We start from the raw sequence: 25521 nt of genomic DNA on the forward strand, positions 1-25521 counted from the left end.
CCTTCGTTTGCAAAGTGTTTCGAATTTGAGTGTCCTGGAAACTTCCAACAGCTGTGTGGGGTGGACAGCCATGTACCATTTTACAGACAAAGAAACGGAAACTCAAAAGCCAGCTGGTCTGTGTCCTCCCTTTGAAAGGTATAGCAGCTGAGGCTCAGTGAGGTAATGTGGCTTGACCAAGATGACAGGATCATCTGAGGTATCCTCCATCCTGAGTATATTCTGTACGGTCCTTTCCTGCCTTGCTCACCGGCAAGCCTCAGTTCTCGGTCCCACCCAAGAATTTTGGTCTCTAGAAATGCCAGCCACCTGCTCACGACCCAGGCACCATTACTCCACCCAAGGGTTCTGACATCACCTCCCTTTGTGACCAATGGATGAAGTCCCAGCAATGATGAGGATGTGAATGCTAGCTACCACCCCCACCCCCAGGCCCTGTGGTTGCAAAGATGCTCTAACAGGAAGCGGGTTTGAGGAGCTGCACAGCTTCCTGCCCCCCTAGAGCTGCACAGGGCGAGAAGGGCTAGTGCTCAGCTTGGCCACGAGACACAGCTTCATGCCGGGGTTCTGGTAGCTTCCTCTTCCATATCCACTTCCGTGTGGCCCCGGAGGCCCCCAGAGGCAAGTGCTGCTGTCCGTTGCCCAGGCCACCCTCCACCTCCAGTTTGGAGCCCTGCCCCTCTGGGGCCGGGCCAAACCCAACTACTGACTGGGATTCCATGGGGGACTGGTAGGTCAAAGGTTTTGGGGGACAGAGGTGGAGGGGCCAGATCCCTGGGGCTCTGGCCATGAAGTCTCGGCAGAAAGGAAAGAAGAAAGGCTGTTCCAAGGAACGCGTGTTTGGGTGCGACTTACAGGAACATCTACAGCACTCAGGCCAGGACGGTAAGGGGACCAACCGGAGCCGGAGGAAGCTGGGTGGGTGCATGGACCACCACGCAGACACTAAGCCTGTCTTCTCTGGCTTGATTTGGTCTGTTGGGAAGAATCAGCTGCTAGGGCCCAGTGGCCCAGGGTCACCATCCATGAGACCTGTGTACAGGCAAGACAGGAAACACATTTCAGAGAAGGCAGAGAGGCTCCCTTCTGTAATAGTTAGGGGACAGGTCGCTGAGAGGGTGAGGATGGGAAGTCCAAGGGAACAAGACGGGGGATGGCGCGATTTGGAAAGTCTAGAGATGCAGATGAATCAGGTGACGGGACGGAGACGGGATAGAGGGTGGGAACAGAGGTCCTATGTCAGCAGAGTGCCTGAAGGGAGAGTTGATAGAATCATAAATGGAGACCCAGATGGGAATGGGCCCAGTAGGTCTGAGGCTATAGCTTGGGGAGAGAGGAAGGAGGCATCCCAGCTGGAGAACAGCACCAAGGGACAAGGGACCTGGACCTTCTGCACCTTTGCTGGGCCACAGGGGGGTGTGGGGGGAAGGAGTGACCCTCTTTAGATGGCTTGCAAAAAAGAAACAGGTTTGCAAGGGGAGACGCTGCTGATGTGGGGAACACAGGAAAAGTGAAGGAGATGGCTTAAGCCCTGGTTTGAAGTTGGGAGTAGCAGCTGTTTAATAAAGAGGGGTGTGGGCACTGTCTGGAGCTTCCTCAGTTCCTTCCCTGGCTTACTATGCAGTGGGCTTGGAAGCCAGCATGCCCAGGGACAACCCCTGGCTCACCACTCTGCCTAGCGTGTTCAGAACCATGTCTTAATTTGGCTTGAAATTGAGCTATCTGGACTACACCGTCCAGCTTGTTTTCAGCACACCGAGCGACTTACAAAGAAGGGCATGATTCTTCCCCCCCACCCCACCCCACCCCAATCTGTCATTTCCTCTTTGTCCCCTCTCTGGTTGTGGTGCCTGCAGTGAAGGGGGGGTGACGGTGGTTCCCAGCTCATTTCCTGCTCTTAGCCCCGCCCTTGTGTCCCCAGACACCTCCTTCCCCTTTTCTCCTCCATCAGAGGGCCCCATCCCTACCAGCCTCCATTAAGGGAAAGCCCAGGCCCTAAGAAAGAGTGTTTACAGCTGAGGTGGACTTTTCTGTGCCTTCCTCTTCTCACTGAGCAAGCCTGGCTCCTTTATGATCATTCCACTCTTGATAATGATTTTTTTTTAAAGTTACAACATTGTTTATATATTTTGTATGCATATTGGGGGGGCATATTAGTTCCAATGCAGGTGTGGAGGTCAGAGGACAACTTGAGGGAATCAGTTCTCTCCTTCCACCATGGGGGTCCCAGGGATCAAACTCAAGTCATCAGGTTGGTGGCAAGCACCTTTACCCACCCACTGTTGTTTTTCAAGACAGGATTTCTCTGTGTAGCCCTGGCTGTCCTGGATCTCGCTCTGTAGACCAGGCTGGCCTCGAACTCAGAGAGATCTGCCTGCCTCTGCTTCCTGAGTGCTGGGATTAAAGGTGTGTGCCACCACTGCCTGGCAGGCCATATTTTTATTATTGTTGTTGTTGTTGTTGTTATTATTATTATATTGTGTGTGTGTGTGTGTGTGTGTGTGTGTGTGTGTGTGTGTGTCCACATGTACCATGGTGCATATGTGGGAGTCAGAGGGAAACTTTTGGAATCGGATTCTCTCTTTCCACCATGTGGGGCTCAGGGGTTGAACTGAGGTTTTCAGGCTTGGTGCCAGGCATCTTTTACCCTCTGAGCCATTTCATCAGCACTAAATGATCAAAACAAAATTTTTTTTGAGATTTATTTATTTTTATTTTATATGCATGAGTGTTTTGCCTGTGGGTATGTCTGTGTTCTGTGTGCGTGCAGTGCCCATGGAGGCCAGAAGAGGGCATCAGATTCTCATTGGAACTGGAGTTAAAATTGTTAGCTGCAGTGTGGGTGCACTGGAAGAACAGTCAATTCTCTTAACTGATGAGCCTTCTGGCCGGCACCAGACAATGACTCTTGACAGACAGCCATATGACTTAACTGGGGATTTCTTGCAGCTCTTGACAAACCCTCAGTTCAGCCTCCTTATCCTGGCTCAGCCCTTTCCTGTGATTCCCATCACCCACAGACAGCCCAGACTCCCTTTCTGTGGTTCCCAGACTCACCATCCCCAGCAGGTGAAGGGATTCTCTCTAGAGAATCAGGAGTAATGAAAGGCCAGTGGCTCCTGATTGCAGGTGAACCCAGAGCAGGTGAGAAATACCTTCTGTCCCTTTTCAGAAGTTCACCTGATCCCAAGGCTTAAGAGATGAATCTTAGATGCCAGAGCAGCAGTGAGAACCCCTCCCCTTACCCAAAACACCCTGGTCGAGAGAGGTGGAAATCGTTAGGGATGAGTGAGGCTAGCTGATGACAGCTTCTCTCTTTAGCCCAATACTCAGCAAGAAAATGAAGGTCCAGGCCAGTGAGATCATCTGCTCCTGGTGTACTGATATTCTCTGATCATCTTGGTTTTCTTCATCCTTATACCCTTGCTCGACTTCAGACCTCTTCCCCAACTCTTTCCCCTAAATGGATCTTTTCCTTCCCCCCAGCCCTACATACACTTAGATACCTTGCTTCGGTTTCTGATTCACTGTAGGTCCTTCTTCTTTGACTCCACCCATATCTGTCACATCATTTTGACTCCATCACCCCAATCTTGTCTCTAGGTTACATCTCTGATTTCAATCTGCAGTGCCACCATCTCTGACCCTGTTATCTCTTGGCCCATTTCCTTTATGGCTCAGGCTCCTTAAGATCGGCCATCTCTGTAAAGACCTACTCCAGAGGTTGAAAATCAACTGAAAAGAATAGGACAGGAAAACCTGGTTACGATTAAACCTAGGAGTCTAAATGAGAGTGGGATATTGATACTTCTCTATTCTATTTTGAGATATCCTCTTGCTATGTAAGCTCTGAGTGCTGGGATGACAAGTGTGCACTAGCCAGGCCCAGCCAGCAGACTATTTATGAATCGGCAGAGTAATGTGGTGGCCAAAAAAATGGGTGCAGCCTTAGGCACCCAGCAGCTTCAACAAGGAGGGCTGCCTTATCTCTGCATCCAGTGCATAACTAAGGACAGGGAACCATGGACAAATGGGAGCAGGTTCTGAAGGCATGAACAGTAATCCATACGGCTGAAACTAGAGTGAGGTGAGGAGAGATTAGAAGGGCCCAGAATTTAGGAACCACTTACTCCAGGGACATTGTGCAAATGTCCTAGGCCCCTCATTCTAAGGATGATGCATGTTAACACATGCAAAACCCTGAAAACAAAGACTTCCTTAATTTTTTTTTTTTTTTATCCTCCATGCTTCTTTTCTTGTCTTACCTAAGTTCCGGTTATGAGCAAAAAGACAAAGGATCTGAAAACCAGGTCACGGGAAGAAAGGTGAAACCAGTGGTTGGTAGGATTATTATCTATAGTCAGCACCTTGGTTTTCTGTCGTGTTTGTTCCACAAAAAGCTTGGGAAGGCAGGTGGATCTTTGTGAGTTTGAGGCTAGCCTGGTCTACAGAGTGAGTTCCGGGACAGCCAGGACTGTTACACACATAAACCCTGTCCCGAAAAACAAAACAAATAAACATCAAACAAAAAAGTTGGGTTGACTTCTGAGACCCAACTCAACGAACAAATAAACGACCGAAGAAACTGAATTGAAGGGAAATTAGGAAGAGTAGGACCCAGAAATGCATGTCCGATAGTTCTATGTCACTGCTAGGGTTGGGCCTTAAACTGCGTAGTGGTTAAAGTCATATGAAACTCACAAGGCTTTTAGGGAACAAAAAATAGGTAGCTGAGAAGAAACACAGCTTTCCCTGACACTGACATATATGAGGAATTTCTCTGGTGAATTCCAGTCAACAAGACTCAGTGTTTTCTCAAACGCAACATCCTTTATCAAATCTCTAGGGGACTTCATGATTCTGACATAATTCTGAATTAATTCATCTTGTAATCTAATGAATATTTGCGTACTTTATATTTCATCACAGTGAGAGATATGATTCTCTGACAAGTGAGTACCATTTGTCAGGAGGTACAGAAACAACCACTTATAATAAAATGTAGTAAGTACTATGATATTGGGGACTGGAGAGATGGCTCAATAGTTAAGAGCATTTGCTGCTCTTGCAGAGGACCTGGGTTCAGTTCGAAACTGCCTGTAATTCCAGTTCCACTTTAATCTGACGCCCTCTTCTGGAATCCTCAGGTAGCTGCATGCAATGGTGCACATAGAGGATGCATGCATATACACATATAAATTAAATACATCTTTAAAAAATATTGAGATGAAGCCGGGCGGTGGTGGCGCACGCCTTTAATCCCAGCACTCGGGAGGCAGAGCCAGGAGGATCTCTGTGAGTTCAAGGCCAGCCTGGGCTACCAAGTGAGTTCCAGGAAAAGGCACAAAGTTACACAGAGAAAAACCAAAAAAAATATATATATATATTGAGATGAGCAAAGGACTATGGGAAACTGTAATATAGATATACGCAAAGGGTTCAGAATCAACAGTGATCTTTTTTATTTACTTTTGTCTTATTCTTGTGTGTTTGTGTGTGTGTGTGTGTGTGTGTGTGTGTGTGTGTGTGTGTGTGTGTATACGTGTGTGGTGATGGTGATTGAGGTTGATATTTGGGATCATTCTCCATCACTCTCCACCACATTATTTTTGGCAGGGTCTCTCAGTCAAACCCACAGTTTACCGCTATGGCTAGTATCATCAGCCTGATTGCTCTGGGGCATCTCCTGTCTTTATCTTGTGAGACTAGAATTGCAACCCATTTACATGAATTCACATGGATTCTGGAGTCTGAACTCCAGTCCTCTTACTTTCCAGCAAGCACTCTTAACTGCTGAGCCACCTCTCCAGCTCTTGTTTAGTTGGTTCAGTTTTTGTTTGTTTGTTTCTTTTTTTTTTTTTTTTTTTTTTTAAAGATTTTTTTATTTATTTATTATGTATACAGTATTCTGCCTGCATGTGTCCCTGCAGGCCAGAAGAGGGCACCAGAGCTCATTACAGATGGTTGTGAGCCACCATGTGGTTGCTGGGAATTGAACTCAGGACCTCTGGAAGTGCAGTTGGTGCTCTTAACCACTGAGCCATCTCTCCAGCCCTTGTTTCTTTTTTTTTAAAAAATGGTCTCATTGTGTTGTACGTTGGCCCTGACTGAATTCCTGGGCTCAAGTAATTACCATGCCTCAGTCTCCCAAGGAGCTAGGACTATAGGCATGTGCTACTTTGCCCAGCTAGGAGGTGATGCTTGAGATTTTTGAGTAATAGCTTACCAGACAATTGGAGGGGAAGGTACTTCCAGACAGGAGAATAAAACAAGTGCCTTTAGTCAGTTTTGTGCTGCTCCAGCAAAATATCTCAAATGGAGAAACTATGAAGAGGTTGATTTTGCTCACGACTATAGTGGCTGAGGGTTTCAGAGAGCATATGTTGGCATCCTGGCAAGGGATCCCTGGATATGTCACAATACGGTGAGGTAGAAAGAAAACTCTGCATACAGAAGGGACCAGGAGCATGGGGTGGCACTGCTTATGATAATCCACTCTCTGATCCAGTCACGCAAGACCCACTCCACCCCAAAGAGGTACAGCATTGTAAGCCTTGGTGGCACACATTTATAACCCCAGTACTTGAAAAGTATTGGAGCTTCTTAATATTACTAGCCTGGGCTAGTAATAAAGACCATGTCTCAAACAGCAAGAACATACACACAGTTTTTAAAAAAAAAAAGCCAAACAAACTCCCACAAAATCCAAGAGACAGTGATAATTCATTCATGAGGAGAGAGCCCCATGACCTAACTATCATTCACTGGGCCCCACTTTCTTAATTGTTTCCCGTCTCGACATCACTACACTGGGAACCAGGTCTCCAGCTCATGAACCATTGAGAGAAAAAGCATATCCAAGCCACATCAGTGAAGAATGGTACCCAGGCTTGTTTATGGACTAGCAAAGGGCTCAGTCATAGAATTTGTCAAGACCTGGTTTGTGAAGGTCTTATATCCTAGGCTGAGGAGCTCATATTTTATTCTGTATCTTTAAGATAAGCAGTGAGTACTTGGGTAGAGTAGGCTGGGTGTTTATGTAGCCTAAGATTTAAAGTGTGGAAAGGGTTTATAGTTTGAGTTAGGTTGCACTCACAGCTACCTTTGGCTGTGTGGCTTTGTTTGTTTGTTTGTTTTTGGTTTGTTTTGCTTTTTGCCTTTTGAGGCAGGGTTTCTTTGTATAGCTTTGGTTGTACTGCAGCTAGCTCTGTAGACCAGGCTGGCCTCGAACTTAGGGAGATCTGACTGCCTTTGCCCCCTGAATGCTGGGATCAAAGGCATGGGCCACCACCTTCTGGCTGCATGGCTTTCTCTCTAGGGTTCAACACTTGTTTTTGAGACACTATCACAGCTAATACTATATCAAGATAACATGAGATGCCACAATATTATCTTTAAGAAGATTAGTCTAGTAACACAGTGGTGGCCCAGGGTCAGGAGAGATAATAATTTTTTGCACTTTTAAAAAATGTTATTTTGTGTGTATATTGTGTGGGTACACATGTGCCATGAAGGGCACCTGGAAGTCAGTTCTCTCCTTTCACGCCTGACTGAGTGATCAGGCCTGGCACTTTCCGAAGTCAAACTGAGTAACTGTAAGCTTTCCTACCAAAGAAAGTGCCTCAAACCAAACGCCTCCAGCTGGGTTCTGTTTCAGCTGGGATAACCAGTGTTCATTTTTTCATGGCTGGCAGAGTGTTGTGTAAGTGCAGTTTGGGGACCAATCTTTTACTTTGCCTCCCCTGCCCCACAAAATTGCTGCCCCCTTTAAAAATTCTGGGGTAACAGCCGGGCGGTGGTGGCGCACGCCTTTAATCCCAGCACTCGGGAGGCAGAGCCAGGCGGAGTTCGAGGCCAGTCTGGGCTACCAAGTGAGTTCCAGGAGAGGCGCAAAAATACACAGAGAAACCCTGTCTCGAAAAACCAAAAAAAAAAAAAAATTCTGGGGTAACAACTGATGACAAAGAGAAGTTTCAATTCCAAAGGTGCAGACCTATTCTTCCCATAACTACAGCATTGAAAGCTGAGGGCGAGGCTGGAGGGATGGCTCAGCAGTTAAGAACACATGCAGAGGACCAGAGTTTGGTTCCCTGCACACATGTTGGGCAGCTCACAACCACCTGCAATTCCAGTCCCTCAGGGATCCTGGGGTGCCTCTGTACTCACCCAGGGATCCTGGGATGCACACACACACACACACACACACACACACACACACACACACACACACACTGAACTAAAAAATAAAAAGATAAAAGCTGAATATAAGATAGCTGTTGTATTTTTTTGCTTTTCAAATCTTTTTATCTATCTATCTATCTATCTATCTATCTATCTATCTATCTATCTATCTATCTGGACAGCTTTGGAGAGCTGATCCCTGCCTTCCATCGTGTGGGGTGGGTCTCTCTTGTTTCTGATGCTGCCCAAGTGTACAGACTAGCGGACCCACCAGCTTACAGGTGACTCCTCCGCTCTGCCTCCCGTCTTGCTGTAGGAGTGTTGGGATTGTACATTCAAGACACTGCATCCAGCTCTTCCACGTGGGCTACAGAGCGACTTCCAGGACAGCCAAGGCTACCCCGAGAAACCCTGTCTCCAAAAACCAAAAAGAAAAAAGAAAAAGGAAGAAAAAGGGATTTGAACCTATAAGAATTTGTGATAACAAGCCAGGATAAACCAGAACTGATAAATTTGGGCCTGTCCACAAGTTATTTGGTCTGATCTTGGGTCCTGTTCAAAAATTAAGATTAGGTGAAGATCATTTAGAAATGTAGAAGATGCCACGCAGTGGTGGCACACACCTTTAATCCCAGCACCCAGGGCGCAGAGGCAGGTGGATCTGATCTCTATGAGTTTAAGGCCAGCCTGGTCTACAGAGGGATTCCAGGACAGCCAGGGATACCCAGAGAACCCCTGTCTTGAAAAAACAGAACAGCTGGGCGGTGGTGGCGCACGCCTTTAATCCCAGCACTCGGGAGGCAGAGCCAGGCGGATCTCTGTGAGTTCGAGGCCAGCCTGGTCTACAGAGTGAGATCCAGGAAAGGCACAAAGCTACACAGAGAAACCCTCTCTCGAAAAATGTGGAAGGCTTAGGGGATGGCTTAGCTGGAAAAATTCGTGCTATGCAAGTATGAGAATCCACGTTTGACTCCTAGGACCCACATAGAGAAGCTGAACGTGTACTTATATTCCAGTCTGGGAAGGCAGAGACAACAGGATCCCTAGAGCTTGTTGGCCAGATCTCCAGATCCTTGTAAAAGACTCATTTTCAAAAAGCAAAGTGGATGCCTCCTGAGGAATGATGTCCAAAGTTGACTTCTGGCCTCCACATACATACACATATACTCACTGCATGCGCGCGCGCGCACACACACACACACACACACACACACACACACACACACACACACAAGATTATTAATGACATACCATTTACCTAGCCGGGCATTGGTGACATATGCCTTTAATTAGAGAAATTCTGTCTTGAAAAACAAAAGCAAACAAACAAACAAAGAGATACCATTTATGTTCTCTGTTTTATGTTGTGATTTACCTAATAATTTTATTTTTGAATATTTTCTTGTTTCTTGTAATATGGATAGTGATATTTAAAGTTAGATTGAGGTGGTTTTCTTTTGTGCTTCTTTCTTTTTGGAGGGGTGGTGTTTCAAGACAAGTTTTCTCTGTGTAACAGTCCTGGCTGTCCTGAAACTCAATTTGTAGACAAGGTAGGCCTCAGACTCACAGAGATCAGCTTGGCTCTGCCTCCCCAGTGCTGTGGTTAAAAGCGTGCGCCACCATCGCCCAGTTCTTTTGTGTTTCTTAATTATTTATCTGTTTTTGTTTGAGGCAGGGTTTCTCTGTAGGTAGCCTTGGCTGTCCTGAAACTCTATTTGTAGATCAGGCTGATCCCAAACTCATAAAGATCTGCCTGCTTCTGCCTCCCAAGTGTTGGGATTAAAAGTGTGCACCACCATGCCAAGCTTAATTATTTATCTTTAAGCTAATTAGTGTTTAAGGTTTTTGTCATCTGGATTTATATATAAGCTGTAAAACATATATAAACTGTCGGAATAGAATGTACTGTACTTATTGTACTAAATGGTTTGTTGTTCTACAACCCTAGCCCATCACTGTCTGTGTAAAACTTAAATAATAAACAAGACATATTATTGGGTATATATCACAAAAAGAAGGACTGAGGATGTAGCTTGGTTGGCAGAGTGTTTGCCTAGCATGCACAGGCCCTGGGTTTGATCCCAGTACCATGTAAACCAAGTATGGGGGCATATGCTTATAATCTCAACATTTAGGAAGCAGAAGCAGTAGGATTAGGAATTCAAAGTCACCTTCATCTATGCAGCAAACTCAAGGTCATCCTGGGTTAGGTGAGACTCTCAAAAACAAACAAATTGAATGTGATGGTATACACCTGTAATCCCAGTACTCAGGGAGTAGAGTGTAAAGCACAGTTTTCCTGTCCCGACCACCCAGTCCCAAATAACGGACTCAGAGGCTGAATATAAATTACTAATGTGGGCCAATAGCTTAGTCTTGTTACTAGCTAACTCTTACACTTAAATTAACCCATATTTCTATTTATGTGTTGCCACATGGCTCATGACTTGTTACCTCATTTTTTACATGTCCTGCTTGCTAGGTGGCTAGCAGGCATCTCCTCTGACTCTGCCCTTTCTCATCCCATTATTTTCAGTTTGGCTTTCTTTCCTAACTTTATCCTGTTCAGCTATTGGCCAGTCAGCTTGTTTATTAAACCAATTATAGTGACATATATTCACACAGTGTACAGAAGGATTATTCCACAGCAGTAGAGGTAGGAGGATCAGAAATTCAAGGTCTTCCTCAACTATATAGCAAGTTGAAGGCCAGCCAAGATCCATGAGGCCCTGTATTAAAACAAACAAATGAACAGACAAATAGAGGTAGAACTGTGTTATGGAATATTACTTTAACTAGGCAAAGATGTGTTACATTTGTTTATGCTTCATTTGTTTAACTATGTAAAGATGTGTTACATTTGTTTATGCTGCATTTGTTTCATGATGTAAAGATGTTACATTTGTTTATACTGCATTTGTTCAACAACGTGAAGATGTGTTGTTTCACCTTGCCTGCCTAAGGCACCTGATTGGCCTAATAAAAAGCTGAACAACCAATAGCTAGTCAGTAGAGGGATAGGAGGGGCTAGTGGGCAGAGAGAATAAGTAGGAAGAGGGAGAGAGAAAGAAAAGGAGGAAAGAATGAGAGGAAAAGAGGGAGATCCCCAGGGCCAGCCAGCCAGGCAGCCATCAGCCAGCTTAATAGGGAGTCGGACATACAGAATGAGGTAAAAAGCACTGAGGCAAAATATAGATGAAGAGAAACAGATTAAATCAAGTTATGAGCTAGTGGGACAAGCATAAGATAAGGCCGAGCATTCATAACCAATCATTCTCTGTATCATAATTTGGGAGCTGATTGGTGGCCAAAGAGAAAGCCTGTTATAGAGCTGGGGCTGAAGCGATGGCTTGGTGCTTAAAAGCACTTACTGCTATTGTAGAGGATCTGAATTCAGTTCCCAGAACCCATGCTGGGCACCTCACGAGCCCCTACAATTCCAGCTACAGGGATATCTGATATCTCTGGCCTCTGCAGGCACCAGTACTATACGCAAATTACCTTTAACAGACACATACACATAATTAAAAATTTTTTTTTAATCTTTGAAAAAGAGATAGCACTGAGAGGGTTAATATTGAGTAGCAGTGACTTCTTCAAAGTACTGGAGTTTATGCTGAGACTCCAGGACCACCGGATAAAAATATTATACAAAGATAGGCAAGTTGAGTCTGATCACCTATAAGAACCTTTCCAGTGAGTTTTTTTTATTTCATAAGCTTTGCTCTTAATTACTTTATCTCTGTGAACCCTCTTCCATGATGCTGCCATTTCTCAGACCCCTTACAGTCTCTAGCTTTTCAGATTTTCTTTTTTCTGCCTATCTGTGTCCCCAGTGCCCCAGGTGCTAAGGAGCTGTGCAGAATTTGTGCAAGAATATGGAGTGGTGGATGGGATCTACCGCCTCTCAGGAGTCTCCTCTAACATCCAGAAGCTCCGGTGAGTCAGACAGAGTGGACAGGCTCTGTGGGCCAGGGAGTCATGGCAAAAGCTGCATGGGGAAGGCTGCAGGGAAGTGGGAGAAGGAAGCACAGATGTTAGGTACTATTCCAAGGAGAGGCTCCAAAGTCTGGTCAGGGAAAGGTGGGGACCCCAAGCTCATTCCCTCAGCACACATACTCTCTCCATTCCCACATATACAATCTGCTTTTAATACATACACATACACACATGCACATGATTTGCATACTATAAAATTCACCATTTAAAAATGTTTGCATTAGTTATTTTTAGTATATTCACAACACTGCAACCATCATCATTAATTCCAGAACATTTCCCCTTCACCTAACTTGACTTTCTGTTCGTATGGATCTGTCTGTTCTGGACATCTCATATAAATAAACCAATGATACAATACATGTTTTTTGTGAGTCTGGCTCTCCACTCTGAGTTCTTTCAAGGTTCATGCATGCTGTGTATTTTATTGCTTTCTATGGATGAATACAGTTCTCCAGCATAGCTACATAACATTTTTTTTTACCCATTTGTCAGTTGATGGATATCCAGGTTGTTTCTACCTTTTGGTTATTATGGATAATTCTACTACAAACATGTTTAAGTTTTTATGGATGTATTTTCAGTTCTTATGAATATATACCTGAATGCTGGGCCATATGGTAACTTCATGTTGAACTTTTAAAAGTAACTGCCAAACTGTTTTCTATAACAGCTGTATTATTTACATCTCTGCCAGCAATATATGAAGGTTCCAATTTCTGCACAACCCTGCCGACAATTGTCACTGTCTTTTTGGTGGCAGTCATCCCAGTGGGTGTGTACTGATAAGTCATTGTGACTTATGTGTGCATTTCCCCAGCTACAGATGAGGCGAACACTTCCAGCACTTCTTTTGGGAAACACCTATTCAAACCTTATGCTTCTGCTTAATCATTTTTTACATCATTGAGTTGTAAGAAGATGGTATGTTCCAAATATTAGATTTTTTTTTTTTGAGACAGGGTTTCACTGCGTAGCCCTGACTGTCCTGGAACTCACTTTGTAGCCCAGGCTGGCCTCTAATTCACAGAGATCTGCCTGCCTCTGCCTCCTGAGTGCTGGGATTAAAGTGAGCCATCACAACCCGGCTGAGTATTAGATTTTAATCACATATGTGATGAGCAGCGCTTCCCGCTCCCCATCTGTGGTTTGTGGGTGTTATCCTCCTCCTTTTCTTCTTTTGTGGTAGTGGGAATTTTGAACCCAGAGTTCATTTTATTGATAGTGTCCTTTGACACATAAACGCTCCTTTTCTCTCCTTCTTTTGTGTATGGCATATGTATGTATGTGTTTGTGTGGGTATGTCCATTTGTGTGGAAGCCAGAGATCAATAATACTTGTTTTCCTCAATCATTTTATTTTTTAAATTAATTAATTTTTATTAAAATTTTTTTAATTTTATGTGTATGGGTGTTCTGCCTGCTTGTATGCCTGTGCACTATGTGTGTGCCTAGTGCCCACAGACACCAGAGGAGGCCCAGAACTGTAGTTACAAATGGCTGCAAGGCACCATATGGGTGCTGGGAATGGAACCTAGGTCCTTTGGAAGAGCAGCCAGAGCTCTTAACTGCTGAGCATCTTTCCAGTCCCCCCTACATTATTGCTATTATTGTTGTTATTTGAGGCAGAGTGAGTATCTTGCTGAACATGAAGCTTTCAGATTAGGTTAGACAGACTGACCAGCAAACTCCTGGAATTCCCCAGTGCTGAGTTTACAGGCCTCTGCTGCTGTGCCTAGCTTTTTATATGGGTGCCGGGGATCTGAACTCAGATCCTTATGCTCATGGGGCAAAGCACTTTATCAATTGAGATATCTCCCCAGCTGCTTGTCTTGCTCTCTCTCTTTTTTTTCTTCAGCCTTACTCTGTAACTAAGACTGGCCTAGAACTTATTATATAGCATAGGCTAATCTCAAATTCATGGAAATCCTCCTGTCTCAGGAGAATTTGGTCATCAGTTTATATATTTTCTCCGTTTGGTTGTTGGTACTTTTGGTGCCATATCTGAGCAAGTGTTGGCTAATCTAATCAAGACCATGAAGATTTAATATGGTTTTTTTTTTTAAGATTACACCCAGGCTAGGCACAGTGGCATACACTTTGAATGCTAGCATTCAGAAGGCAGAGGCCAATAGATCTCTGTGAGTCAGAAGTCAACCTGGTCTATGTATTGAGTTCCAGGCCACCCAGAACTATATAATGGGACCCTTTCTCAAAAAACGAAAAGGAAAAAGGAAAGACACATTTAAGTCCATTGCTCATGTCTACTGATTCCTACATACCTCTTCGCTGCTAATCATGCATCCTTGGTTGGTCATACACAGATCCACTCACCTACCTCTACACCCATCTTTACATTCACATCTACATATCCACATAGGCAATTCCTAATATTTCCTGACATATATAGAAAATACATGTAAATATGCCAGTGAATATATATTTACATATAATGGATATACATGTGTATGTGTACATTCTAACATTCTCCTTCCCAGTCTCACATGTGTTGGCCCATGACCCTGCCTGCAGCTGACCTCTAACAGAGCCTACTTCTCCCTACATAGCCTCTGTCTGACTTTTACCCCTCCTGACCACTTTGCACCTCCCCAGGCAGGAATTCGAGGCAGAGCGGAAGCCTGACCTTCGGCGGGATGTTTACCTCCAGGACATTCACTGCGTCTCCTCCTTGTGCAAGGCCTATTTCAGAGAACTACCAGATCCTCTCCTCACTTATCGGCTCTATGACAAATTTGCTGTGAGTTGAGTGAGAGGCAGAAGGGGTGGAAGACAAGGTTCAAGGGCTGCCACTTCAATTTTGACATCCCATGGGTGTCACTTGCCAGCCACTGTCCTAGGGATCCTGAGGGACAGTAAAGCATTACTGAGAAGAAGACCCCTCTTTCTCAGATCTCTTCAAGCCCCTGCCACCTCTGTCAACCCTTGTCCCTCTTGTCCTCATTTTCTCCCTATGGTGTATTTCCCTAAGACCTACAGACCGCACACAGCACAGTGGTAAGACTTGGGAGCTAAAGGGCAGGTTGGCTGAGCTGGGAGGCCTTGGAAAGCACCTAGTCCAGAGTTTCCCTACACTTAAGAGAACGAAAATGCTGTTTACATAATGAAAACATTTTCAGGAATGTCCCTCCATCAACTGTCACTGTATCTTAAACAGCATTGGAGGAGAAAACACAACAAAAATGGTGTCCTGGGCTGGGTGGTAGTAGTCCACGCCTTTAATCCCAGCACTTGGGAGGCAGAGCCAGGCGGATCTCTGGGAGTTCGAGGCCAGCCTGGTCTACAGAGTGAGATCCAGGACAGGCACCAAAACTACATGGAGAAAACCTATCTCAAAAAAACCCCAAATAAACCAACAACAACAACAACAAAAAAAACCCCAAACAACCAAACAAAATGGTGTCCTGATTTGAGTAACACTTTTAAAGATCTAGCTACTTGGGAGGTTGAGGCAGAAGGATTGCTGGAGTGTAGAGTTTGAGCCTAGCCTGGGCAACATAGCAAAACCCCATCTACTTGCCAAAGGAGCTTTCACTTTACTGAGTGCAACCACACAGAGATTCTGAATAGCAACCACAGCCTGCTTAGTCCATCCCGACTAGCCTGGGCACATCACCTTCCCAGACAACCTTCAACAGTCTAGTTTGGACACTGAGGCAGGGGAATAGCAGTGAGTTGCTCAAGGTCACAAGACAGACTATTTAAATAGAAATAAGATTCAGTAGTCATTTGTGGGCCCAAAGGTCCTAAGCTTTCTGTGGACCTGGGGACCAAACCAATGGTCTTGTGCATGCTAGGTGAGCATCCCAGCCCTTGTCCTCTATCTCTTGCCTCTGTTTCTAGAGTGCTGGGATCATAGGCATGTGCTGCCATGCTCAAGCCTGAGGTGTTTTCACTATTTTTTGGTGCCTTGAAGATCTAGGTGGGGCCATTGTGGAACACAGCAATATATCATTTCTGAACATTTAATTTGGACCTCTGGGAAGCAAGATGGTCATCTCCGAGTCAAGGTCTCCTTCTTACACCCTTGTCCCCAATTAGGAGGCAGTGGCAGTGCAGCTAGAGCCGGAGCGCTTGATCAAGATCCTAGATGTGCTTCAAGAACTCCCTGCCCCAAACTACAGGTGTGTGGGGCTCCACCCTCTGTACTCCAGAGACACCACCCACCCCACCCCTCCCCACCTACAGCCCAAGCTTTGCTTGTCTCTCCCAGTTTTCAGGTCTCGGCCCACCCCGGCTTCAAGTTTTCTTTTTTCTTGTTTCTGCAGGACGCTGGAGTTCCTTATGAGGCACTTGGTCCACATGGCCTCATTTAGTGCCCAAACTAACATGCATGCCCGAAATCTGGCGATTGTGTGGGCCCCCAACTTGCTGAGGTGGGTGTGTGTATGAGCAGTGTGGAGCTGCTAGGAGACTTACCTTGGTGTAGCAAGATATACCCAAGTGGATGTGGTTGTGTGGGCACACTGGAGAGGGTGGAGGTGGGTGAGTCTTGTTAACACAGGAAGGCAGGAAGTTTCAGCAGTAGCCAAGTAGTATAGAATCTACCGACTTGGGCCTTCTCTGAGACCAAGTGAAGTTCTTAAGAGCAAGACCTTTGTTCCTTACACTGTGCTGTGGGGTTCGGGGACTAGAATATTGGTCTTTGCCAAACATTTCCTGAGCAAACATCTCACAATCTATTCACGAACTGGGCTGTATATCACTCACTATGGCACAAAGCATTATTAATTATAACAATTCTCATAGCCTTCCTTTTGTGCTACTGTGCAAGGAGTATGAAAGGAAAGAAGAGGTTGTTTGAGGGTGTCTACGATGGCTTTCCTGGGGGACGTGGTGTTTGAACTTGACTCATACCTGTAGCTTAAGAGATAGAAATGGAGGTAAGGACAAGGAATGGAGAGTACAGAGTATTTCAGAGGCCGGGCATTTTGTAACATAACTTTAACACTAGCACTCAGGAGGCAGAGGCAGGTGGATCTTTGTGGGTTCAAGGCCAGCCTGGTGTACACAGAGAGTTCTAGACCAACTACAACCATAGCTACATAATAAGACCTTGTCTGTCATTACTCGTGTGTGTGTGTATGTGTGTGTGTGTGTGTGTGTGTGTGTGTGTGTGTGTGTGTGTGTGTGTGTGTGTTTTCAAAAAGACTTTAGATAGGAAAGTGTTTTGAGACTTGCTAGGCACTAACTCTACATCTTGACAGGTCTAAGGACATAGAGGCTTCAGGTTTCAACGGGACAGCAGCATTCATGGAGGTGCGTGTGCAGTCCATTGTTGTGGAGTTCATCCTCACCCACGTGGACCAGCTCTTTGGCGGTGCTTCCCTCTCTGGTTAGTGTCCTTTCTGCCCATTACCTATCACCACTCTCTACTAGGGAGAGCTTTAGTTGTTTTATGGTTTTGACTGAGACTGACTGTAGAGAGCCTCAAAAGTCACTTAATTCCGTTTTCTCATTTTGTGCGTAGAAGACTGTGTCTCTCACAGAGGGAGGTATGTGATGATCACACGCAGAGAACACTGGAGAAATATCAGTATCGCTAGGACTTGAGCAGACCTCTTCTGTTGGCCTCCTAGCATACAGATTGGCCTCTGCAGCACCACCTTGGATGCCAAGGCTAATGTCTTGAGATCTCCTGGCCTTCTTTGTACTTGAGAATACCCCTTCTGAAATGGACAGAGAGGGTCTTTCTCCAAGAGCCTCTGCATGTATCTTTAGCCTGGTAGTCGGTGAGGGGGATGGACTGGGGACTTGAGGTTCCTTTCTTGGCTTTGTTATTGGCTAACCAGTTCTTCTTGTTTTCCTAGCTGGTGCAGATTTGGAGAGTGGATGGAAATCACTTCCAGGGGCCCGGGCATCAGGCAGCTCTGAGGACCTCATGCCCAGGTCTCTTCCCTACCACTTGCCTAGCATCTTGCAGGCTGGTGATGGACCTCCACAGATCCGGCCCTACCATACTATCATTGAGATTGCAGAACACAAGTAAGGCCTCCTTCCTGGGTCTTCCCTTGCACTGACCACCCAGACTCCACTCCTAATTGTATCTCCAATCTCTGCAGGAGAAAGGGGTCTTTGAAGGTCAGGAAATGGCGATCTATCTTCAATCTGGGTCGCTCTGGCCATGAGACAAAACGTAAACTTCCACTGAGGGCTGAGGACAGGGGTAGGTCTGGGATGATGAGGGGGATGGGGCTCTGCCAAGGGTGTACAAGGTCTTGGTGCTATGTACATTCATATTTTTAGAAGAAAAATCCAACAAGGGGACATTGCGGCCAGCTAAGAGCATGGACTCACTGAGTGCTGCAGCTGGAGCCATTGACGGTGAGTACAGGTGTTAGTGGCTATGTGTGTATGTGTATGTGCTGTGACAGTAACAATGCAGGCTTGTGTGTCTATAAATGTGGCCAACTGTGTCCAGTAATTTAAAAAAAAAATCAATGAATACCTATTATATACCAGTCTTGGAGACAGATGCCAAGTTTTTCAATAGATGAGCCTATTGTCTAATCTGTGGGTATATTCATGAGTATTTGTACCTGGAGACTCTGGGTATGTGTGTAGGAGGGTATAAATGTAGCTGAATGTTTTTTGTGTCCCGCCTGGCCCTCGGTCAGGACAAATCTCTCTCACCTGTCGCTCCCACAGCTGCTCGGACCCAAATAAACACACACAGGCTTATATTTTTTTTTTTTTTTTTTTTGGTTTTTCGAGACAGGGTTTCTCTGTGTAGCTTTGCACCTTTCCTGGAACTCACTTTGGAGACCAGGCTGGCCTCGAACTCACAGAGATCCGCCTGGCTCTGCCTCCCGAGTGCTGGGATTAAAGGCGTGCGCCACCACCGCCCGGCCCATTATTTTTAAACTATGACCATGGCAGGCTTCTTGTTATCTAGTTCTTATATCTTAAATTAACCCATTTTTATAAATTTATACTTTGCCACATGGCTTGTGGCTTACTGGTACTTTTACATTTTGCTTCTCATGGCGGTGGCTGGCAGCATATTCTTGCTTCTCCTTTCTCTTCTGTCTCTCTGTTTGAATTTCCCACCTGCCTCTAAGCTGCCTTGCAATAGGCCAAACAGCTTTATTTATCAACCAATCAGAGCAACACATATTCACAGTACACAGAAAGACATTTCCCCATCATGTAAACACACACACACACACACACACACACACACACACACACACACACGTAATTAGTGTGTTAGTGGTTGCTAGTGACTGTATCTACAGGGAAGAGGATCCATCAGGTATGTATGATCTTTGACCTGCTGACTGGGTGGATAATTTGAAGTAGGGGACAAAGGAAGCTGGGTCTGGTACCATCCAGTCATCCTACCTCTAAAATCTAAGAAAGCAGAGCTGCTGAGGTCTTATTTGAGCTGTCAAGACCCATTGGAGCTGAGGCTACTAACTAAGTGACCCTGTCTTCCCTTCCACAGAGCCAGAGGGGCTGGTGGGGCCCAGCAGTTCTCAGCCAAGCTCACTGATGTCTGAGAGCTTGGAGAATAATTCTATGGATGCTGCAGAGGGTGAACAGGAGCCTGAGGCAGAGGCATCGGGCAGTGCAAATTCTGAGCCAGGAACTCCGCGAGCTGGGCGGACAGCTATTCGGGCCTCGGGTAGCAGCCGAGCAGAGCGTTGTGCCGGTGTCCACATCTCAGATCCCTACAACGTCAACCTCCCTCTACACATAACCTCTATCCTCAGTGTACCTCCAAACATCATCTCTAACGTCTCCTTGGCCAGGCTGACCCGTGGCCTTGAGTGCCCCGCCCTACAGCCCAGGCCAAGTCCTGCCTCAGGTCCCGGCCCAGGACCTGGCCCCCCAGGTGAGAACTTGGAGATTGCCTAGGGCTGGAAAGGGATCTAGAACTTTAGGTTGAAGTTCTGGTGCTGAGGGTGTAGCCTTGGAAGGTCAGAGGCTTCAGCCTTTAGGCTTTGAACACAGTCTTATGGCCTAGACTTGGGGTTTGGGAATCTAGTAATATTATTAGGTTATATGAAATGAAGAAGGGATCTCTGCCAGGCTTCAAATTACTGACTTACCCCAAGAATAGGGGTCTGTGCCAGACACATAAGGGACTTAATAAATACATACAAGTATGGGTAAGTACAAAAGTTAGTGACTTGCAGCTCAGTCACTGGGTGGTGGTGGCACATACCTTTAATTCCAGGGTGGCAGAGGAAGGAGGATCTCTGAGTTCGAGGCCAGTCTGGTCTACAGTTGCAGTACAGCCAGGGCTACACAGAGAAACTGTCTCGAGAAAACAAAAACAAACAAAAGAGTCATTAATTACAACATTAACACTAAGACCTAAATAACACTTGCCAATATGTGCTGAGGACTGTATTAGGCACTTTGAGGGTATTAGCTCATTTCACTTTCTCATAATATGAAGCTATAAGTATTGTTATTCTTACACCAGTAGAACCTGAAAGTTACCTTAAACAATTTACTGCTGATTTAGGTAGGAAGAGCTCGGATCTGATTCATGCTCAGATTCCTATTCCCAAAGTGTCACTGATCAGAAATCCCGAGGTTGTATAGGATAGAAGTAAATAGGACAGTTAAGTAGATGGAGGTTCAGATTTTGTCTGTACCACTTATTAGCTGTGAGACCTTGAACAAACTGCTTTGAGCTTTAGTTTTATTATAGCAAAATGAGGATAAAGAGCTGGGAATGCACCTCAGTTGGTACAGTGCTTGCCTGGCATGCACAATGCCCTGGATTTGATCCCCAGCACCCCATAAACCTGGTATGGAGGCTTATGTCTGTAATCCAACACTTGGGAGATAGGAAGAATGGAAGTTTGAGGTCATCCCCAGCTCCATAGTTTGAGATCAGCCTGGGATACAGGAGACCTGTCTCAACAAAGGATGTGGTACAATATCCTCCATAATATTCCTTCTATTTTTGGAGTGTATTTGTGTGTAGGGGAGTTGCAGTGCATGTGTGTGCATGAATGTCGGAACCAGAGGACAACCTTAGTTGTTGTTCTTAGATGGTGTCCACATTTTTTTTTTCTATGCCTGGAACTTGCCAAGTAGATTAGGGTGGTGGCCAACTAGCTCCATGGACCCACCTGTCCCCCTTTTCCAGCATTGGGATTACAAAAGCACACCAACTTATCCAGAGTTATTTTACAGGAATTCTGGGGATCAAACTCAGGTCCTCATTATTTCCATATAATCACTTTATGAACCAAACCATCTACCCAGCCCCTCTACACAACATTTTATTCTATAGGGAAAATGTAAAAATTCATTATAAAAATATAAAACACAATGCTTAGAGCTGGTCATGGTGGTGCATGCCTTTAATCTCAACATTTAGGAGGCAGAGATAGCTTGATCTCTGTGAGTCTGAGGCCAGCCTGCCTGGTCTACAGAGTGAGATCCAGGATAGGCACCAAAACAACACAGAGAAACCCTGTCTTGAAGAAAAACAAAAACAAAACCCAAAAAACAAATAAACAAACAAATACTCAAACAAGCCAAGGTGCTCGGCACTTGAGTGAGAATTAATGAAGAGAGCTATAAGTAGTTAGTACACATGGCTCATCCTCTCAGACCAGAATGACTATCTACTATATAAAGGGAGTGGTGGGCCCCTAGCATATCAGTGTGAGAAACACCCATATCAGAAAGGGTTGGGCCTGACCTTAACTTTTGGATTTCTGGAACTGCCTTTCCTTCAACAGATGAGAAGTCGGAGGCAAGATCAGTCCCAGGTCCCCTGGCTGACTCAAGCCCAGAAGATATGACTCCTGCCCTGGAGGACTCCTTGTCCCAGGAGGTGCAGGATTCCTTCTCCTTCCTAGAGGACTTGAGCAGCTCAGAGCCTGAGTGGGTGGGGGTGGAGGACAGGGAGGTGGCCAAGGCAGGAGCCGCAGGAGCCGCAGGAGCAGCAGCTTTCTCCCTTGGGGAGGACGACCCTGGGATGGGCTACCTGGAGGAGCTCCTGGGAGTTGGGCCTCAGGTAAGGAGGAGCCATGTTGGGTATTCGGGTAGTGTGTAGCCTAGAGAGTGGGTAGGGCTCCCTGGTGCTTAGCCACAATGCTATGCCTACAGGTGGAAGAGTTCTCTGTGGAACCGCCCCTGGATGATCTGTCTCTGGATGATGCCCAGTACGTCTTGGCTCCTAGCTGCTGTTCCCCTGATTCTGCTGGCCCTACACCTGAAGTGGAAGAGGAAAATGGGGAAGAAGTCTTCTTGAGTGCCTATGATGACTTGAGTCCCCTTCTGGGGCCTAGACCCATGAACTGGGAGGGTGTAGGGAGTCTGGAGGACGAGGCGACAAGGTGTGGGGAACAACATCCAAACCAGGCTGAAGAAAAACAGGCATGCTGGGAAGCTGAAGAGGACAAGGAGGCTGAGCCTGGAAGCACATCGGATAACAGGGAAGATGCTGAGGCAATTCCAGAGACTGAGATGGAAGCTGGAAAAGCTGATGAGGAAGGAGGGGAGGCTCAAAGAAGCCAAATGGTGATGGGTAGTTTGGAAGAAGGGAGTAGTGAAGAGATAGAGACCAAGGAAGAAAATTCCAAAGGTCAAGTGGTTTCAAGTATAGAGACTGAGGATATGGAGAAAACAAGAGAAGAGGATAAAGACAAGAAGGAAGGAGAGATTGGGAGAAAAGAAGGAGCTGAGAAAAGAGAGGACATCCCAGTAGACTCTGGGATGGATCCAGAGCATTCAGTCCAGGAGTATCTGCTTCCTGGAGAGAGCTGGGAAGCTGTACACAAACAAGAGGCTGAGAAAGACAAAAGGGATGAGATCCAAGGACTGAGGGGGAATAGTGACCACAAGTCAAGAGAAGACCAAGGACATGGTGAAGATAGTGTAAGTCCAGAAGGAGATGCTGAGGGGGAGGAAGGGGAGGTCAGCAAGGAACAAAAAAGTATAGATGTAGAAACTGAAGGCAGTAGAGCTGTTAGTGATCACTTAGAAGAGGCGACCCTCTCTGAAGGGCCAGGTATAGAGTTCCTGGAGGATGACAGTACAGGAGAAGTCAATGAACAGTCTTCTAAGGTGGAACAAGGCCCTCCACAGCCATCTGAGCCAGAGGGGATGGAGGCTGAGGGACAGCTCAGTCCTGAGGGATGTGACCTGTATTCTTGTCCCTGTGGTTCAACTGGTGGTGTGGGTATGCGTCTGGCTTCCAGCCTAGTTCAGGTCCAACAGGTCCGCTCTGTTCCTGTAGTGCCCCCTAAGCCACAGTTTGCCAAGATGCCCAGTGCAATGTGCAGTAAGATTCACGTATCACCTGCAAGCCCCTGTCCAAGACCTGGTAGGCTTGATGGGACTCCTGGAGAAAGGGCTTGGGCATCTCGTGCTTCTTGGAGGAATGGAGGTAGTCTTTCCTTTGATGCTGCTGTGGCCCTGGCCCGGGAACGCCAGAGGACTGAGGCTCAGGGAGTTCGGCGCACCCAGACTTGTACTGGGGGTGGGGATTATAGCTTCAACTCCAGAACCTCTCCTTGCAGCATGATTCCTGTCCATTCTTCCCGGCCCTTTAGCTGTCTGGAACTCCCACCTGAAGATAGAGAAGGGTCTGAGCCCAGAAGTCGGCTTAGTCTGCCCCCTAGAGAGCTTCACCCCACTGTCCCTCTTATGTCCCCTCAGCGCCAGACATATGCGTTTGAAACACAGACTAACCATGGGAAAGAAGGGCTGTGATTAGGGCTGGACAAGAGGCCTAGAAAATTATCAATCTCTGCAGCCCCTGCCTCAGCAGCTGAAGTGCCATAGGCTTGGGTCCTCCAGCTACTTGTTTTGACCACAGGGCTAAAAGCCTTGGTGGGTTTACTTGAGTTTGTGTTAGACACAAAGCATTTGTCTCTTAGCAGAGTCTTAAGAAATATGGGAAAGTCTTGTTCCCATGAAGTTGTGATTATTAACCAAAACATAGAGTAGATAGAAACTTTTTTTTTCTTAAATTTAAATACAGAGGGGGAATTCCAGCCAAACTCCTGCCCCCTTCTGAGGCTGTGAACTTCTCTTCATAGAAGCCTAGGGTAGATGAAGAGAACACAGGGTCAGATACAGAATTGTTCACCCATGTTTTGTTTCCAGATCCTCGGCTATCTCCTGACTCTTTTAGCTCTAGATTAGGAGAAACATGTCCAGGAAGTTCTTTAAAGTCCTCACTGTTCACTGAAGGAAATGGATGGCATCCTCTGCCTTCAATTATTTTGCAGAAGAGGTCCGGTACAGATCTCTCTGGCTTTTCTTTTTCCCATTACAATAACCTCCTCCCATTTCAGGAAAAGGGAATGTCTGGCCATCACTCTGGCCCTGGTACTGCTTCTTTGCACAGGCAGGGGCTACAGGCCCCATTTAGTGATGGTGGCTGTTTGATAATAAAAGTTGAATATTTTACACTTAAACAGTGTATGGACTTATGCTTCTTAAAGCCTGGGGGAAAGGTATCACATTTGAATGTTGCCGAAATGTATATATCTTGTTTAGATATTCTTCCTCAGTTGTCATGGAAACCTGCGGTTAGAAAGTAGAACTAGGTTCGTGGTGGTCAAGAAATGGGGAAGAGAAACCCTTATTTACATAATGTTCATCTCATGCCAGGAATTAGGCTAGATTTGTGTGCATAAAAACTTTGCCCTTGAATTTATTTAATCCACTTAATTTGGTGAAGCTGGTATTAGCATTTCCATTTTACAGATGAGGATATTAAGCTGTAATTAAGTAAAAATGCTTATCAGAGATCTCAGAGTTAAGAAGTGGCAGTTTCCGGTGGCACATGCCTTTAATCCTAGCACTCAGGAGGCAGAGGCTGGGGGATCTAAGTGACAGAGGGGACAGCCTGGTCAATACAGGACAGTTCAGAACTACATAAAGATCCTATTCAAAAAAAAAAAAAAAAAAAAAACGAAAAAAGAAAAGAAAAAAAAAGGAAGTGTCAGTTGTGGATTTAAGATCGAGGTCTGAATGGTTTCAGAATCTGAATTCTAGCTATTATACTTGACTACTCCAAAACCATTATAGGTATACACCCTGAGTGAGAAAAATGGTAATCAAAATTGTTACATATGAGCCTCAGAAAAACTGGAAGCTATTAAGTCTTTGGGGATTGCTGACGCTAGTTCAAAGGAATATACCCAGATCTACATATGCCCAGAAATGTCCCAATGCTCACTTGGAACCCCTCAAAAAGATGCCCTGAACCAAGATGGCGTCCCAAATTGCCCTTGTTAAAGATGGCGCCGAGAAGCGCCATTTCTCCCCTACTTCCTCTTAGTGGAATTAAAAAGGCTCCGCCTAGCCCCAAGCTGGAAGTACAATTTAGTCTTTTTTT

General features: G+C 45.7%; 1 protein-coding gene across 2 annotated transcripts; it reads left to right on the plus strand.

Moving 5' to 3' along the window:
- The first annotated feature begins 518 nt into the window (after positions 1-518).
- Positions 519-24595, plus strand: Arhgap30 (Rho GTPase activating protein 30). Of its 2 annotated transcripts, none has more exons than XM_052737622.1 (12): positions 519-885; positions 12018-12120; positions 14793-14937; positions 16239-16321; positions 16466-16573; positions 17405-17532; positions 18008-18182; positions 18260-18363; positions 18444-18521; positions 19645-20034; positions 21908-22185; positions 22278-24595. In XM_052737622.1, the coding sequence occupies exons 1-12, from the start codon at positions 789-791 to the stop codon at positions 23883-23885; spliced, it is 3297 nt and encodes a 1098-aa protein (XP_052593582.1). In that variant the 5' UTR covers positions 519-788; the 3' UTR covers positions 23886-24595. The 2 variants fall into 2 exon arrangements, with proteins under 2 accessions (XP_052593582.1, XP_052593583.1); XM_052737623.1 differs by having other exon boundaries at positions 21908-22002.
- Positions 24596-25521: the final 926 nt, after the last annotated feature.

Source organism: Peromyscus californicus, unplaced genomic scaffold (genome assembly GCF_007827085.1).
Source record: "Peromyscus californicus insignis strain IS unplaced genomic scaffold, ASM782708v3 Scaffold_14__1_contigs__length_90479793_seg_2, whole genome shotgun sequence".
Taxonomy (NCBI): Eukaryota; Metazoa; Chordata; class Mammalia; order Rodentia; family Cricetidae; genus Peromyscus; species Peromyscus californicus.